The 19,547-nt window shown below is 44.2% G+C and overlaps 1 protein-coding gene across 1 annotated transcript in view; it reads right to left on the bottom strand.

Annotated features, from left to right (window-relative positions):
* SDK1 (sidekick cell adhesion molecule 1) overlaps positions 1-19,547 on the bottom strand; it is a 731,734-nt gene that overhangs the window by 41,788 nt on the left and 670,399 nt on the right. The window contains exons 37-39 of the mRNA XM_006143594.1: positions 7,755-7,870; positions 4,423-4,609; positions 2,392-2,529 (exon numbers count right to left, since the gene is read on the bottom strand). Coding sequence (XP_006143656.1) covers positions 2,392-2,529; positions 4,423-4,609; positions 7,755-7,870 — 441 coding nt within the window. The remainder of the gene's footprint in view (positions 1-2,391; positions 2,530-4,422; positions 4,610-7,754; positions 7,871-19,547) is intronic.

Raw genomic sequence — 19,547 nt, 5'->3', positions numbered from 1 at the left:
TTTTTCCTTCTGAATGAGTAAGAATAATTGGCTTGTCTCCTTTTGGGCATCTGCTGCTAGGATCTCAAAGGTAACCAACTTTTTGTGGGAATTGTTTCCTAGACAAAGGCTCAAGTCTGAAAAGAATACAAAAGAGCATAAGCCACACCCTCCATCTTGAGGAGGCCACACTAAGTCTGATTCCTGTCCCCTTTTTGCCATTTAAAAAATCATATCCATGGGACCAGCAGACGGCATAATGGTTATGCTGCTGGACTCTCGTGTAGTCAATTGTGGTTCATGTCCCAGACCTGGCAGCTTAAAATTCACACCAGGCATGTGTGCATGTGTGCCCAATCTGGAGAAGAGAATGGAGGAGAAGGGTGGTGTGTAGCATGGCCACCCCCCCAGGGGGTGGGGGAGTGGGTGATTTCTCGCTTTCTGTCTCTCTAGGGAACACACGTGCCATATAGCAAAAAGCCCTAACAAAAATCATTTTCATATATCACCTCTGCTGTTCTTTACCAAAGTTCATTGATTGGCTAAGACACACTTTTTTTTTCTTTTTAACATTTTCAAATGTCTGATATGGGATGCAGCTTAGAATTGATGATACAAAAGTATTGGGCCATAGTTTATTGGGAGCATTTTTTCTTTCTTAGCACTTCATAAAATAACGATGAATCTTATAGTCAATGGCATCTTAGATTCGATGAAATAAAATCTAGTGCTTAAATTTTCTTCTTCAAATCAACTCCCTGTTTTATCCGATCATACTTATTTTAAAAGGAAACTTTTATCACTGCTTTAAATGGAGAGCCAATATTATTTGATGTGCTAGATATATTTTTTCCTCATAGGTATTAAATAATCTATAATTTTTACAGTCTCCCTGTGTATATTACTAGGGGGAGACCTGCCCTGGACCATCAGGCAGAAGCAGTTGGACTTATGGACTTATCTCTCAGCACACAGCTGTGTGAAAGAGAAACGCCCATTGAATTTTCAGTGGACATGTCAGTGATGTAGTGGACAAGAAGGATGAACATAGAAGGAATAAAAATAATATCAGACATTGGCAACCCTTTAATGCAGCAGGTCCCTGGGAAATTGCTGCATGGATAGCAGGGCCCTGTCACTCATTCCTAGCCCTTTTTCCTTACCTTCACGTCTGATCTGCAAGCACATGCCATTGGTCCCACCTTCAAAACACATCCCTAATCTGCCCCTTACTCATCCTCTCTATCAGCATGCCCTTTCTCCAAGCTCCCTTGCAGGAGGACACTGCCACAGCCCCTTACTGGCCTCCTTACTCCTGAGCGCCTATGGAATCCGTGCAACCCATTCTCTTCAAAAGCTATCATTTAATTTTGTTTTCATCTATTATTCATGTTCAAGCCTTTGTCATTCTTCTCTCAAACTCCTTTGTGCTTAAGCAGTTTCTCTGCTCTACTCTGGAAGGTCTGTTTCTGATTGATCTAAGAAGTTCTGAGGTGATCAATAATCTTTTCATCGTATGGTATTTAGACTGTGGTAATTAGCCAGAGGAATCCTGATCTTGCATAAGTCAGGTCCTCTCACTACAATTTCATTCTCAAGTAAAATCCAACCTAGCCCTGCATGCTCTGGTCCTCTGGTCCTGATGCATTAAACTCTGGCCATAGGGATGACACTGAGTCCCTGCCAACCACCAGTCCTTTGGATTTGCTGTGCCTTCTATTAAGTTCTTCCTTTGTATTTTAGTATGTCCAGGCCCTTCTTGTCATGTAGGTATCTTACTCATGCCCTACACTCTTGTGCTATCCCTTCTCTTTTCTTCATAGCATTGATCACTATCAGATTTTTGTTTGTTGGCTTAATTATTTGCGTGTGACTTCTCTCTTCACTGGAATATAAACTCATCAGATGCAGGAAAGTGAGAATCTTGATAAATAAGAGCCTTAGATCTATAGATTTCTGTATCTATAGCACACAGCAAGTGGTAATAAATGGTTTTTGAGCACATGAATAAAGGGAGGGCAGTGCTGGAGCATTATGTCAGAACGCGGGGCTATTGGTGTCTTGCCTAGGATGCCAACTGTTATCTGTCAAGAGAATGCTGCCAGATGTGGTTCTGTGTGGAACTTAGGGTGATCTCCATAGGTGACTACAAGAACAAAAATCTCAGGAGAATCAGGAAAGAAAGGTCTTGGGAGCCAGAGACAAGGTCAGGGAAAATATGCAACATGGTCACATAGAGATGGTGCTTTATCTGAACACGGATGTTCTATTTCAGTTCAGCCTTCTTTCGTCAGGCCTCTTCTCTCTACCTTCTTAAGCTTCAAGAAGGCTTTTTGCCAAGCCTCACTCTGCAGACTGTGGAGTGTTGTATATTTCTCAGGCCTGCCCTCCCCATTTCCCCTCTAGTCTTACCTTGCACAGGTGCTAAGGGCTCATACACCACTCTATAGCCCTGCAGGATACCGTTGGCTGCTACCGGCTCCCCCCATGAGACGTTAAGTGTGGTGGAGGTTATTTCTGAGAACATCAAAAAGCTGGGGGCCCCAGGAGCTGAAAAACAGAACATAAAGTGACTTTTACTAAAGCTCCTTTATAGATCTTATACATACATGCCTATGTCTCCGTGTAGAATTAAAAAAATATATTAGATGTTATTTTCAATTTAGTAAACTTCTAAATGCCACAGCATGAAAAGAAGATTTATTGATCATCTCAGAATTTCCTAGGATCAATCAGAAACATAGACCTCATGAGAAAAGGAGAGAAAATGACAGTGTTCAAACACAAAGGGGTTGAGAAATGAAATGACAAAGGCATAAAAATGAATAATAGATAGAAACAGAAATGAAATGCAGATAGATCCATTTTCCAGTAAGTGCTTAAGGATTCTGGAGGCTCTCGTCCTGCTCTTTTGGGGACAGACAAAGCTCTGTGGTGGACTAATCCTCTCCCTATCCTTCCTCTCCTCTCCCATAGACCTGGAGGTCTGAAAGGATGCCCCAAGACCCTCCATCTGAAATCTCCCAAGACACTCTGCTCACAGTGTTCCCTCTTGATCTAGAGAGAGAGGCAGGACAATAACTGAGCTCTCCTGAGCACTGGTACTACATAAGACCAGGTGTGTAGCCAGGGTTCTAGTAAGCCTTCTCATGGCTCCCCTTCACTGGACTCCTTGTGAGATGGGTATGTGCCAGAGCTGCTCCTGCAAATGGCCCGAGTGGTGTCCTTTATTGCTTTGAGTTGGCCCCCACTCTGCCTCATCTCTTTTCTCCCTCTAGTCCTTTTAGTAATGTGACTTGCCAGGTCCACAGTGGCTCTGAGTGGCCCTAAGCCCCATACTTTGTGCTTCACAGGTCTCCCCATGTCTTTCCAGCTCAGAGTCCAAAACTGGTGACCCTCCTCAGGCATTAGATGAAGCCAAGAGGGAGCAGCCCTTGCTATTGGGTCATCTTACAGGAGTGTGGTGCTGAGGAGCATCCCCAGGAGGTCAATTCTCTATGTGGGAGTTAGTGACTGAGTCACAAAATGTGATAGAGCCCTATATCTTCTCTCCTACACGCACGGCACTCCCAGGCTCCTGAACCTCACCTTCCCAGTCTTCGATTTCCTGCATTTTACAGAAGGCCTCTAACAGTGTCCCAAGATGTGAGGATAAGACATTGTTTCTTTGAGATTCTTGCAAAGCTTCATAACATTCTCTATGCCACTTAGAAATGATGAGATGGACTTCAAAAGTGGTCTACTCCAAATACAGGCTGTGCTCTGTATGGAGATGAGGCCACAAGCTGGAGGTCCCCACCAGCACAGTCATGGGCCTATGGCCTGTGTCTAATAAATAGCTGGAGAGCTGTTTTCAGGGCTGATCTGTAGTCCTGAAGTCCAGCATGTGGCCTGGCCACTGCACTAGGAGCTTACCCCAAAGAGATCTGGACATACTAATGAGCCAACTCTGATAACAAGTCCCCAGAGAAACTACTGAGTTGTCAGAAAAGTCATGATGCATTTTTGCATAGAAAATAATAGAAAAATACACCATGACTTTTCTGACGACCCATTAGAATGGAACTTGTTGGTTAGAAACAAGACCTAACTGCAGACTTAGAGCCCTTCTTTGTTTCTGCAATATTCTTGAGGACTCCAGAGAAAAACATGCATTATTCCACTCCATCTAATATTTGTTCAGTCCCACCATGTACAAGTTGAGGCCAGATAATGGGAAAACCGAATGACTCAAGCCCACGCCTGTCTCTCAGAAATTCCCAGCTGCACAATGTGATGCATGCTATACGACAGGCAGAACAAAGAGTTGTGGAGACTGGGAGAAAGGATTTATTTGTTCTGCCTGGTGGGCCCAGGAACCCCTGGAGGAGGTGACAGAGGTTGTTGTTCTAAAAATGCACATCCAACTAAGGCCTACAGAAAGGAAACATATCATTTTCCTACCTGCCTGGTGGGTGCGCCCCTGCCTGGGGTCACTTTTGGGCCCATCTCCAGCAGCGTTGAAGGCAGATATGCTGACCAGGTACTTGGTGTGGCTGGTCAGGTTCTTCAGCTTCACCATGGGCTCGGGGAGGAACAGGACCTTCATTTTCTCGGTTTCATTCTGACTGTCTGCCTCCCAGTAGTAAATCTGTGAGAAAGATCAAGAGGTTGGGAGCAGGCCATGGGGAAGGTTTGTCTGTTTCTAAGTGTTCTGGAAGGGGTGGCCGCTGCATGCAATTTCAGACAGTGAGGATAGGGTTATTCTGCAAGCTGAGCTTTGTCCCAAGCAAGAATTAGGGAGCAGCTGAAGCTAATGAGATGTGGACAGCAATCCTTGGCTGCTAATACCATTTAGGGGTCAGAGACCAATGACTAGCATTTCCAAGCTATTTGTCCACAGTTTAAGTACTGCCTTGTTAAACAAAGCCCTGGTCAACATGGGGGTCTGATGATGGAAGGGTTACTTTCCTTCAACTGCAAGAATGTGTCTTTTCACATATAGAGCTAGTTCTGCTTTGTCTTTATTGCTGGCCTCTGCTCCTGTCCCCCACCCCTATCTTCTAGAGAGAAGGGAGACTACTCAATGTCTACCCTCTGTGGATAGAATACTCCCCCAAACTCTTACCCCATGTTCCCACATCTTATTCAAAGTTGACATTTTAAGTTTTCAATCAATGTGGCAAAATACAACCAAAAATAACAGGAAGGAAAACCACACTGAGCTCAGAACTATGGGGAAGGCCCCATATTTCTCTTGGGTACCACTTCCCTTCATCAAGCTATTACGGTGCTTCTGGTGAACTTGATGTCCAAGTATAAAGGTTTGAAAAGGTTGCCAGAATCACTTCCCTAGACAGCTGGCTGAGAATCACTGCTTGTAGCCAATGCCTGCTGAGCTGCTCAAAGACAATACCAAGCAGAAGATCCACCTTGGCTCAGTGGGCCCAAACCCAAGCCAGGCCATTTAAGCAGCTTATCCATGTGCAGAAATAGTGCAGCGGCTGTGAGGAGGCACCTGATTGCCAGGTGCTAGCATTCCCACCTGGCACACTCAACACTTCACTCAGGTCAGAGCAAGCCCTGACAGGTGAGCTTCGCTCATTTCCACCTGCCAGATACAGCTGAGTGTCTGCTCACTGAACTGACCAAATATGATTTTCTGTTCACACAGGCCTTGCTAACTTGAGATCAATATCCAAGTTCAATGTCTCTATCATTAAGGAAATTAGAAAACATATTTTGGACATACATAAATAGCACCTTGCCTCCAAGCTCACAGGACTTTCTACTGCCTCATTAATCATGGTAACAGCTCTGCCACGGAGGAAAGTATTAATTTTCATAAAATACTGACAAAAATAATTTTAAATGGACTTTTAATTGGTCCGATAGTCATCAGGGCAGGCTAGCCTATAGAATCTGATGACTGATACACCTGGGCTCCATCAGACCAGACAAGGAAATTAATTTTGGAGAAGGATGGGAGCATTTTCAAGGAATTGGGAAGTTTTAGTTGATCTGAAGAGCACCTCAACTCTCTACACAGGTGAGATTGTAGATATGGAGTTAGCAGGAAGCTTCAGCTCCTTGGGTCAACCACCTTTGTAATTATTCCTCACTTGATACCCTCATTGTTACAGCCTGCTGCCTTTCTTTTATCTCATCTCAAGAGCATTAGATGAAATGCTAATCATCTCCTAGCATTTTATTGTGGTGGTTCTCAAAGCAGGGTTCCCAGGAACTATAATATCTGGAAATTTTATAGAAATGCAGTTCTTGGGCCCTGCTCTAGACTTACAGAAGCAAGAGACTCAATAATGTCCAATAGTGACCCTAAAGTAGGGTGACGATGGAGAACCTATTCTCCTCAAGAGACCTTGTTTTCTTTTACTGTCAGCAAATATATAGGCGTTCCTCACTTAATGGTTGAGTTCCATTCCTTCCCATGACCAAGTTATAAAGCATATCGGTGGATAAATGAGGAGCGGATATCTTATGGTGTGTTGTAGCACCATATGGTGTATATTTTTCAATAGGTATCACATGACATCACACTAGGATAATGTAATTCTATCCATACAAAAAGCATACAGGGCCAGCGAGAGGCATGGCTGTTAAGGTGGCTGGATCCCATATGGCCAAGTGTTCTATTTGAGTCCCAGACCCAACAGTTTGAAAAACATGTGTAGCACGTGTGTGCATATGCCTAAAATCCCAAGAGGAGAATAGAGGTAAATGAGCTGCATCATGGCCAACCCCCCCGGAGGGTGCTTTCTCACTTTCTCTCTCTTTGGTAAGAATATAGCAAATTGGGACCAGCAGTTAGCGTAATGACTGTGTTACTAGACTCCCATATAGTAGACTGCTGTTTGAATCCTGGACCCGGTGGCTTAAACTCAGGCTGGGCACATGTGCATGCATGCCCAAGATCCTGAGAGGAGAATGGAGGAGAAGGGATTGCAGTGTGGCCATCCCCTTGGGGGGTGATTTCTCACTTTCTGTCTCTCTCTGTCTTTCTGGCGAGCACACACACCCTATAGCAAAAAAGAAAACCTCTCCAAAAGAAAAAAAAATATAGCAAATTAAAAACAAAACAGAACATATTAGATTAAGTGACAGAAGCATCAAGACACACCATAGTACAATGAAATAAATCTAGTGTAATCATTTTTCTTTATTCTGAATACGACTATGCGTGTACAATAAACTATGTACAAATTTATAAATGAAATATTTAGTCTCGCGTGATTGTGAACACTTCGTGTAGTGAATACTAACTGACTGCAGAAAGAAGAAAGACTGAGTGAGACAGGAGTTCCCTGCATTGGAGAACTAGTCATAAGTCTCAGAGGTCATTAAACAGGTTGTTAAGTGAGGAATGTCTTACTACAAGCTCCAGAGCAGGCACGGGAAGAGGAAGAATTCCTAGCCAGGCCACAGTGGCCTGAGGAGAGTCCCTGAACAGCTCTGGATGCACCCAGGCCCCTGATCCAGACTTTTTGGGGTTAGTGGGAGTGGTGGAGGGGCACAGTGAACCCCACCCTCTCCCTCAAGCAGCTTTTATCACAGGCTGACAGGTAAGATTCAGCTCAGCCTGCTCTGGCTGCTCAGGGCTCCCCACAATATGGGCTGATTGCTGCTGAAAAAAACAAGCCAGAGTGAGCCAAGGGCAGCAGACCTGGAGAGGGGCCAGGATTCCAACTGAAGTCCTTGGGGCCTCTAGGGGTTTAGGTGGCTAATGCTGAACACACAAGCAAAGTGGAGGAAACCTGAACCATGAGGGAAAGTCTTACCTTGTAGCCCTGGATGTTCCCATTCTGGCTTTCTGGAGGTGGTGGGTCCCATGTGACTTCTAGCTGGCTGGCCGTGAGTGGGGTCACCTGGACATTCTGGGGTGCCATTGCAGGAGCTGAGGAAAGAGAAGAACAGTAACTGAGATGTCCATTCAGAGCTGGCCAGGACCCTCACCCACACATCTATAGAGCTTGCACAAGCCCCTCATTCCATGAGGGAGTGTATGAGAGAGTTTACCATCATCGAGGTTGGGAGGCCTTAGGCTCAACCACATCTCAGGCCCCATACCTCTGTCCCCACAGGAGATTTTAGCTCTTTCATGGCAGGGAAGACTACAAACCCTTCCCAGAAGGATGTTCTTAAATGCATAAAATAAGATATATAGAACTGCAAAGGAAAGAGCAGAATATTCAAAAACAAAGGTATTAAATAGTGATCCATGTGCTTCTTGGTTAATATATTACATTGACCTGAGGGCTGGTCTGATGTCTCCTGAGATAAAGCAGTGATGAGTGTGGATGATAACCTGAGCTGGGTTATCAGCAGCACCTGACCTGTGACAGGGGCTAGCTGTGGGCTCCATTGGTGAGGGAGTTATAGGTGCTGCTATAGTTTGTCATAGACATTCCTGACTGAAGGAGATGCCAAATTTGGGGTAAAGGTTATAGAAAATAAAGCTATCTGTGCTTCCCTCACGAGTTCAGGCATTCTTAGACACAAAGTTGTGTTTTAGATGAAGTTAGTCTGGAGACACAGAGCTGCCCTCCACAAGGGACAGAAGCAAAGATTTCTGAGAATATTGCTGTGTGTGGCTCTCCGATGCCAGCTCTGGCTAAAAATTCTGAGGCCCAAGTCATCACTTCCTCTTCCTCCTGTCCCACCTAGAGGAGTTCACTGGGGTATTCTGTATGGGTCATCAGGACCACACTGTGTGCAAAAGACACACCTTACCACACAACCTGTTGTTAACAACACACAGAGCACAGGTCTGCATTCTAGAACATAACTATCCTCCGTATATTTAGCCAGTTTCAGTCAGTGTGTGAATTCCACACTGAGAATTTTCTCATGGCAGTCTGTCTTCTGCTCCTGGGAGCTAGTCCCTTCTCCTCTGGGAAACTCCTGGATAAAGGGACTAGACCGTGGGGAGTTCTACTGAATTGTCTTGGGGGCCTGGTTCTGGGGAGGCAGAAGCCAGTTGAGCTTTCCTCAGCTCCTGCTACCTCGGCCTGTGGGATCCAGAGTGCAGCCACTTGTTTCAAGTCTGTTTACAGACCACAAATGGAGGAGATAAAGCAGTCAGTGTCCCAGGAAGGTGGTCCAGCGCCTCACCTCTCTGGAGAGGCCTTTCTAGAAGAGAATGACCTCCTGAGTCACTCCTTTCCTGTCGCCCCCTCCCCACTTTATGCTCTCTCCCCCCATGTAGAATAAAATAGTAATTAACACCCACTCAGCCTGACACCAACTATTTATTTTGTTCTAACTGTGTGGTTTCCATATTATCACTGCCCACCCTGCCGTTAATGGAAATGTTAATAACCCACACCAGGTTGTTGTGACAGATGCTCAGCCTCATTATCAGAAATTCTTATTTACCGCTCCATTAAACAACAGAATCACACAAAAAAACAATTCAATCAAAACTAACTGGAGGAATTTTAACAGCCACATTAATAATCCAAAACATAAATAAAGTTAATGTCTTTTGCATGTTTGCCATCGGCAACTCTATTGCAAAATTATTGTTGTACAATTAAAATGTGAAAGGCAAAATTGAGCATGGCCATTACCCTGGTAGTCGCTTAGAACCCCCGTTCTCCTGGAAGCCCCCCAAGGTTTCCTTTTCAAAGGTGCAGCCAAACCCAGTGCCCATGACAACCCTGGACACAGCTACCTATCTGCAGGAACTGGTGGAATCCATGAGCTCCAGGCGAACCCTCCAGAATCAGCTGGCCACATGTCTTGTCACAGGGGTTGACATGTGCCAAGCAGAGGCCCCTGGTCCTGTCTCTAGTAGCCAAGTTGCACACCTTCCCTAAGCAGCAGGGCTTCCACATACCCCACAGCTATGGTGCAGCCTAGCGTTTCTGTGCCATGAACATACTGAAGATAAAGATTTTTGTTGATGACATAAGCAGGGAAGAGAGAAATGTATGTAAACATAGAGCAAAGCATGTTGATTTTGAGACTTTGTTTTTGGCTCCTGAAATCTGTTGGGTCTCCATGCCAACAGGAAAACTTGACTTTCAGTAAGGCCCTGCTATTTACAATCCTGAATACAATTCTTGTGCCCTGCAAAGTGTTTGTGGTTTGGGAGCTGATGGTGCAATTGCTGAGTCATTATCATTTTGTTCTCTACCTCAACATTTGTGGTGTAAGGAGAGCACAAAAATCAGCTCAGAATGTTTTTTTTTTTCTTTTTTTAATGCACGAAATTAATTTTAAAAAGCATTTCTAGACCAACAATCTCTGGCATTTGCTGATATACAGATTGCCTCCAAACAATATTTAGATGTGCAATGAAAAGGTTATGGCGCAAAGCTGAGATTTTCTCTGGGTGTCTCATGCTGAGGCTGACAACCATCACAGAGCTGGGTGACTCACAGTCCTTGCTGTGATCGCTGCTTGCACTTTTGTCAGGGAGCTGCCATGGCCTTGAAAAGAGATCTTGTCAAGGCAGTAATAGAGAAGCTTCAGGGATTTCCAGAGATACCCAGTACCTGACACCCACAGTAGCATCTTCTGGAGCTCTGGCTGATTGTTTGGCTGGGTGCTGTGAACTGAGGAGGCTGCAGAGTTGCTTTCCCTGGGCCTGCCACCTTTGCCAGGAAAAGGTGGGCTGAATGCTGGCAGATAGACCCCACAGAGCAGTAAGGGTAGGGTTTCTGCCTATCTCACTCAATCCCACAGGCAGGCTCCCTTTCCTCAAGCTAGCCATCAAGCTTCTGATGGATCGACAAGCAGCCACTGGAACACAATAGCTGTCTCTGACTCAGTCTTCATTTGCTGGTGAGTGGAGAGTCCTGGCTCACTGTCCCTAACACCATGTTTCACCCAACCCAGGGTAAACCCAGGCTTTGCGTTGTCCTCTCATCTAGGGTGTAAGGAATCCAGCTGCCAAGTGACGTAGCTGAATGGGTGCCAGTGAAACCACAGAAAGAGAAAACAGTCTATGTGGTTTTGGTAAAGGAAAGTTTTCAGAGTCATAAGAACCATGAGCTCTGTAGCAAGAATATCTATTCAGTCTTTCGCTAGCTCATTCAAAATATTCCCTGATCAAATGGAGGTTGTCCATTTGATTTGTGGACAGTGGTATGGCTGTGTGATTTATGGTTGTCTCTCTTAGGGGGTGACTGTAAACTTCTTTTTCTGACCCCGGTTTGACCATGTGACTCACAGTGGCCAATGGTATGGCAGAAATGACAGGCACTGCCATCATGGTCATATACTAGCAGAAGCCTGTGGTCTTCTCTTTCCCACAGCCTCAGAGCCAGCTATCCCCACACCGGGGTTCACCCTTCAGTCTGATACTGGGAAAGAAGACAACCAGAAGCAAAGGAGACATAGTGACCTTTAAAGGCCAGGTAATATGAAGGTTGAAGACACTATTGGTGTAAGCTACTAATATCTGGGATTATTACTATAGCCTTACTTTGCCAACAACTTCCTCAATAGTACCAGGCCCAAAGATTAGGGTTGGAGGTTGGGTGGACACAAAGATTTTGTAAAAGAAGGTTTAGCAAGAGAGATAAATCATAATAATCATAATACAAGATAGCATGTGAGGAGTAGTTCAAAGGGCCAGGAGAAATCACTCTGACTTGGGATGTGGGCTGTTTCTTGGAGAACATGGCTAACTGTTAAATAAGAGAGAGGATTGGGCCAGTGGGTGATAGGGTCATTAAGGCAGATGGATCCCAGCTGACTGAGTAGTTTGAGTCTGCACCCACCAGCTTGAAAAACACACTGAGAGCATGTGCACGTGTACCCAAAATCCTGAGAGGAGAAGGGATTGGGTACAGTCATCCATATGGGGGGATGCTTTCTCATTTTCTATTAATGTCTCTGTCTCACTCTGTTGAGTTCATGTGTCCTATAGCAAAACTAAAAAAATTAAATAAATAAACAGATAAAATAATGGGGAGGATTTCACATGTGACAATAGCTCTGGGGAGCAAGGACACTGTGATGGTGGGAATGGAGGGGGCTTATCAGAGGTGAGAAGGGAGGGGATCTGTTGGGCTCACATCACACAGATGGTCATCTTGTTGCTAGGACCACACATACCTGCTATTGCTTAAGTTTCCTGAGACCACATGGGACACTTATTATTGTGAGAGCTGCCCTTAGCTGCACTGGGCACTTGCTATTGCTAGAGCCACCCTTGGTCACACCAGGTATCTGCTATTGCTAGAGTAATTTTAGCTCATAATAGACCCTACTAGATCTCTACTTTTAGTTTTTTGTAACTCACTGATTTATTATTATTTGGGTAGAGCAAATTTTTAACTAATAATCTGAGCATCATTATAAACATTTTGATATAATGAAATAAGTGTTTCTTTACATGATTTTCTAAAAATTATACATTCATCAGTTCACTTTAATTACATCTAATTACATTTTCCTGGTCAAATACTCTTTCTGATTTCCTGTTGAAGTAAATAGGAAATAGAATTCTCTAATCAAATTTACTTTCTCAGCAAACCTTGCCAACACATCTGTTTCCCTAAGCAGGACTATCTGGAGACATACTCCAGGATTAGGGCAATTATTTAGCCTCTGGGGCCTTCTCATATATAAGAGAGGTTTAACAGATAATACTGCTTCAACTCAGTTAAGGAGAAGTCAAAATCGGAGACAGAGAGCAATGATTCAATGCAGGAGTGCAAGAAAGCAAGGAAGGAGCTGTCTTAGCAGACAAGCCAGGAAGCACAAAGACTTCACATCTTGCAAGTGCACAGTCCCCGAGAACAAAGGAGTTTGAATTTCTGCCATCATCATCGAACAGGATATCCAATTTCCAGGTCACCCCAGATGGGCTATGCAGCTACTAACCCTGCTCCCTAGGAACTGCAGATCTATAAATGTTTCAGTTGGCATTATAAAGCATTTTTTTAAAAAAGCTTATGACATACAATCGAAAATAAGAATATCATATTTTATAGAAGGATATGAAGGACATAGATGACCTTCTGTCCACTTGAAGCCCCCATCTCTCCAGAAATCTCCAAGACTTTTGAAGTCAAAAGAAGGCAGTGCTGATATCTAGATTGTTGGCTGCTGGAATAGTGACAATTCCTTAGTGAGATGTGCATGACAGTGGGGATGATTTTTTTTTTTTTTTGGAGAGGTTTTTGCTATAGGGCGTGCACACTTGCCAGAAAGACAGAGAGACAGAGAGATAGAAAGCAAGAAATCACCCCCTGGGGGGATGGCCACGCCACAATCCCTTCTCCTCCATTCTCCTCCTGGGATCTTGGGCTCCCACGCACACACGCCTGGTGTGAGTTTAAGCCGCCGGGTCCGGGACTTGAACCATGGTCGACTACGTGGGAGTCCAGCAACATAGCCATTACGCTAACTGCTGGTCCCCCTGATGATTTTTTTCTCTTTTTTTGGAGAGGTTTTTGCTATAGGGCATGTGCGTTCACCAGAAAGACAGAGAGAGACAGAGAGACAGAAAGTAAGAAATCACCCCCCAGGGGGGATGTCCACGCTGCAATCCCTTCTCCTCCATTCTCCTCTCAGGATCTTGGGCACGCACGCACACGCACCTGGCATGATTTTAAGCCACTGAGTCTGGGACTCGAACCACGGTTGACTACATGGTAGTCCAGCGACATAGCCATTACACTAACTGCTGGTCCCAATGCTGATGATATTGATGGTACTTTCTACACACCAGGCAATTCTTCCATGTACTTCAAGCAGTTCACTTACTCCTCATAACTCTATGATACTTTTCATTGCCTTCATTGCACTAATGAGAAAACTAAGGCTTAAAGAGATTAAGTAACTTGATGAAGGTCACACACCTAGCAAGGGTGTGGCTCCAGACCTGAATTCAAACTCAGGAAGTTGACTCTCAGCTCTCCCTCCTAGAGGAGGACAAAGGGTTTCCTGGCGTACCCGTTACAGGCCAGCCACATCTCACTCCTGCTACCTGTCCTTTCTTCCAAGCTCCAAATCCTTTTTCGTCTTCCTATCACTTCATCTCCAAAGCCAGAACCAAAAAAAAAATGCTTCATAGAAAAACTGACTTTGAAAAAAATCAGTGATGTGTACTCCAGGCTACAGAAACTATAAAAGGTCAATCACAGAAAAACCCGACTCCAGGTTTTAAGACTAGGTTCAATCTATATGACCTGGAACATTGTTCAATCTCTGTGAGCCTCAACTTCATCATTTGTAAAATAGGAAAATAGCAAATTAAAAGGGTTTCTAAGTAAAATAACTCATGTCAGAGCACAGCACAGCCTCTGCAAGTAGGTGATCCTTAGATGAACTAAATGCAGGAGTCTGCATAAGCTCTTCCGCAAAGAGGTGGGACCTTCTGCGGTCTTCTCACTGTCTACTAAATCAGTCAGTAGAGTTGAGAGTGAGTATTGGTCCCATTTGGGTGGGGTACAGTCCTGCAGAAACTCAGTGTGTGGGCAGGTTCACATGTCTGTCTCCTTGTGGGCAACGTCTGATATGAATCAATGATTCCCACCTCCTGCCTTGAGATTTTAAGCCCTTTGAATGTGGTTGGACAAGTGACTTATTCTAAGGAGTGAATGGCACTACTGTGATTTGGTTATGAGAGTCTGTGCCTTCTCTTGTGAGAGCCTGTGCCTTCTCTCTTGCTAGCTCCTTCTGTTATATTTTCACTAGCTCACTCTCATGAAGCCAGTTGCCATACTGGTTGCTTTCCAGAGAAGCAAGGAACTCAGGGAGGTCGCTGACCAACAGCCCATGAGGAACAGAATCCTGTCAACAACCACATGAGTAAGCTGGGAAATGGGTCCCTCCGTGCTGAACCTTCAAAGAAGATTCCATCCCTGGCTACCACCCTACCAGAGATCCCACTAAGCTGTCTCTAGATTCCCGAACCAAAAGAATAGTGAGATAACAAATGCATGCTGTTTTCAGTAGCTACGTTAGGATCATTTGATACATTGCAATAGATAACTAATACATCCAACTGGAGTGTGAACTATTCTAGGAGGGTGTCCAACACGAACCTCTGCATGTTCTGGGCTCCCAGAAACTGGCTGAAGTTTGGTGTAACCTCTGTCATAAATGTGGGGTATCATAGTATAGATGCTCAAGTGATAGCCACTGTCAGGGGCAAGGGCATGACACTCTAAGTATGCAGAAGAAATCTCAGTCAACTCCTGGATTTATTTTATTTTTAAGATTTTTGATTTTTTTAAATAATTATTTTATTTAACTTTATTTATTTATTTAAATTTGACCTGAGAGGGACAGAGTGAGAGAGAAAAAGAGGGAAAGTGAGAAAGCAAGCCGCCACATCCAGAACTTGAACTGCAGTCAGCCGTGTGGGACGCAAGCACCCTTAACCACCATGCCACCTGCCAGCCCCAACTCCTAGCTTTATTATTGGCAGATGTCTTGGTGAAAATTATAGCATTCTGGAACACACAAGGGTTAACCTGAACAGTTTATATTAGTGAGAGCTCTGAGTCCTGACTGAGTGGACGTATGTGTAGAGAAAGGTGAGGGAACTAAGAACAGCAAAGGTACAACAGTGGACACTCTGCCTTCTGTAGCCTTGGAGGTAAGCACAGCCTGATCTGCTTTAATGTAGCTGCAATCCTAAGAGTGGTTTTTAAAATTGTGTTTTAAAAACAGTTGTTTCAATAGAAAAATGAGATTGGGGCCAGAGAGTTTCAGACTCATAATAACAAATATATTTTTCTTATAGGTATTTCAATTTTAAAGGTTAGCTCTGAACCCTCAATATTGCTGAACAAACCCAGCATTTGATTTCATCCAGTAATGATCTTTGTTTTCCCATTATCAGCACACAGTGCTTACAATGTTCTTATCAGCTCAATCACTATTATCACCCACTGTTATGATAAGTAAAGTAAAAAGCTACTGGAATAAACCAGCTTTGCCACTTACAACTGTTTTTTTTTTTTTTTTTTTTTCCTCCTCTGTATAGAGAGAGTTCCCCATCACAGCAAGCTCCAAGTCCTGACAGATCGTGATTGTGTTATAACCAACGGTACTCTGGCGCTCCATATAATGCAGTTCACAGTCCCTAATTACCCAATTGCATCACATGCAGTTTGTATTGGCAAAACTCAAACTGTTGGAGTAATATGTTATTCTCATTTTACAACTTAGAAAACTGAGGCTGGCCTAGTTTTAAATCTCTGGCCTGACAGACCTGAAATATATCTGGCACATAGACTCATGATTCTGGAGAGCAAAGGGAAGGGGACTGCAGTGTGACAAGACATTATTGAGAATGTATCTCTCTCTAAATATATATGCTCACATGTGCTTTCCATCATGAATAAAAATGAATTTAAAAAAGAAAGCAAAGACAAACAAAGAAAGTAAAGACAACTGAGGCTTAGAGGGATTAAGTCATATGCCCTAAAGTAGACTAGAGTTAAACTTGGATATGCTAAGGTCCAAGCTGCTTTTCTAGGCAGGGAATTGGCAAATTTTTTTCTATAAATGCCCCCAAAATATATTAAGATTTAAGGAACATAAGGCTGTTGTAACAACTACATAACTCTGTGGGTGCCAAAAGCAGCCACCCATAATATGTTACACATGGGTATATCTGTGTTTCTACAAAACTTTATTTACAAAAACAAGCAATAGGCTTTTGGCCCCTGGGCCAAGACTGTAGATCCTGCTCTCAGGCTATGAGGGAAGGACATGGAGGAGACCTGGGATGGAGAACGAGAGCCTGGACTGCTCAGGTGACTTGTCAAGTACAAAGAGCCCTGGAAGAAGATAAAAGACACCTTGCCCAGGTGTCCTGGACATCACCTATGTGACTTTGTCCCCATTATTTAACACCAGAATTGTCACATGTGCAAGGAAACTGCCAGGCAAATTCTGGCAACCACATGGCTACTGTTAAGGCCAAGTGAGAGACATTTATAAACAGGCTTGGGCTACTAGCAGGTGTAGCTTTTGTGCCAATTTTCAGGCAATGGTAGCTGCAGGCAGTCTGAAGAGCTGAGCCATAAGATACAAGAGACTCTAGGGGGAGCAGGCTGAAAGCTGCACAGATGGGCTGGGTCCACTGAGTGCTTTCATCTTGGAACCTTATGTCCTTTAGCTTGGATTTGGGGGCCGGAGGGCTCTATTTTCTAAGAGAAAAATAGCTGCCTTACATAAAGTGGTCTTGCTTGTATGCCCTGGTACTACTGACCAGCTAAGTACTCCTAAAGAACCCTCTAGAAACTTCTATACTTTGCTTTTTCTCCCCTGTGAAATGAAAGTGATCTATGAACCCTGCATTTGCTTGGTTGTGGCAAGAGTCTGTAAACTATGGACAAAGGAGACTGTAAGCATGGGTTAGAGGTGAGGTCCCTTCCAATTCTATACTCCTGCCAGATCCAAATGCCAGCTACTCTCCAGTGATTCTGGAGAGTCAAAGGAACATTGTTGAATTGAAAAGATCCATAAACTGGGAGAAATGAGACCAATAAAGAACTGCAAGACACAGGGTAAACTCTATACATGGAGCTCTATTCTCCCCTCACTCTTTGCCCTATTCTTCTGAGATCTGGCTGCTGGCCCAGCCGGACCTTGTGAGCCCCTTGTGACCATTCCCTTATCTCATGGAACTGACTGGCTGGGGCTGTTCTGGAGATATGCCTCACACCTCTCACAATTAACAAGACTAGAGGGGCACTAAATCCCAGACACTAAACCTGGACATATCCTGCTGATTCTATTCATTGATAAGCTGATCAGGTATTGAAACCCCTAAACAATGTATGTCTTTACTTGATGTATGCATGCTTTTTCTTGGCATATAAAACCTTAGCCTATATTTGCTGATTGCACAGACCATTCTCCACCTGCTCGTCAGGAGCCAGTGGAGCTTCCCTAGTAAGTAAACACAGGTCTTTCTCTGCTGGAGCTCTAAGTGTGTTTTTTGGAATCCATAAACATAGCGGGCAGGCACTGCCAGATTTGGCCCCCCCCCAAAACAAGGACATACAAGTGAGGGGTTTTATTCTAAGTGGAAAGTGTGCCCTAAGCTGACGCTAAGACACTCTGAATCCTTGTATGCCACTAGAGAAACTGAAGGAGGTTTAGCAGGCTTCCACAAGTCAGGCTCAGCTGACTAGTAGGCCTTGACCATAAAGCATCCTTTTTCTCCTTAGATAATTGCATGGGAAATTGAATCGACTGGATATTTGATTATATAAAGAAATTATTATTCACTTTCTAGGTGTGATGATGATCTTGTGGTTACATATTTTAAAGAGTTCTCACAGAGATAAATATTGAAAATATTTTGGAATAAAACAATATAATGATTTTTTTTAAAAGGCTATGATGTCTGAGAACTGATTCAAAATCATGTGGGAAGAGGGAATAGGTGGATGTACAGATGAAACAATATTGGTACATCAGGGACCAGCCAATGACAAGATGGTTAAGGTAGCTGGATTCCATGTGGATATGTGGTTCGAGTCCTGGATCTGGCAGCTTGAAAAACATGTTGGGCACATGTGTGTGCATGTGTGCCCAAAATCTCAGAGGAGACTATAGAAGGAACTGCAGTGTGGCCATGACCCTATAGGGGTGATTTTTCACTCTCTCTCTCTGGTGAGCACATGTGCCCTATGGTAAAACTAAAATAAATAAATAAATAAAAAGATCGGTATGCTTGATAAAAAGTGCTGAATGTACGAAGGTTCCTTATACTAATCTGTCTACATCTGTACGTATTTTTAAATGTCCCTGATTATAAGTTAAACAATAGAAAAACAAAAAGGGGGTAATTCTTTTAAGAAGAGGTTGTCCCTCCTCCACAGAGATGGTTCAGTTTATACTCATCTTGCAAAGCTGAGCTTCAGCCTCATTCCAGACCACACTGACCTCTACAATACTCAGAAGGTCCCAACCTTTTAAGGCTTGACCCTGGAGAACCTCACATCCTATACAGGATCCATGACAGGATCCCTCTATCCAGGCAGGAATTCCTTAAGGGCTGGGCCCAACCTCAGGGCTATCCCACTCCTCTCAGATGCCCAGTGGTTACTAAGCACATGGGTGCCCACAAGGAAGTCTTCACTGAATGTCAATGTGGAGAACAAAAATGTTTTTCCAGAGAGTCTGGCTAAGGACTTAAATTCAGAACCCACTGTGGGGTAGGAGCAGAAAGTTACAAGATCCCTCCAGGAGAAGTGTAGAAGATGGGGAGATGGTGACCCTACAGGTTTCCCTAAGAGTCCCCCTTTATGGGCTTGAACTTACAGCTTGCACTTGTGTGCATGGTCCTTCTCTCCCCTCTGACAGCATTAAGGGGTGTCTGTACAGGTGCTGTGTCTACCTCTGTGCAGGAGAGCTGAGGCCTGGGAGCACTCTGAGTTCTCTGGACTCCTCTGATCCCACCTTTCTAGTCCTTCTTGCCCACTCCTGCCTGCCTTGCATTCCAACCGCACCATGCCTTCCAATTAACAAGGCCGTTTACCAATTGCCTCATTCCTCATGTGGGCCTCATCAAGAGGGTGCCCTGGGATAATGCAGGCTGGAGACAGGCAGAGGGAAGCAACAAGGGGCCCAAGCCACATCTTCGA

This window comes from Tupaia chinensis, unplaced genomic scaffold, assembly GCF_000334495.1.
Source record: "Tupaia chinensis unplaced genomic scaffold, TupChi_1.0 Scaffold000101_1, whole genome shotgun sequence".
Lineage (NCBI taxonomy): Eukaryota > Metazoa > Chordata > Mammalia > Scandentia > Tupaiidae > Tupaia > Tupaia belangeri.
This window is presented reverse-complemented; position numbering and strand designations above follow the sequence as displayed.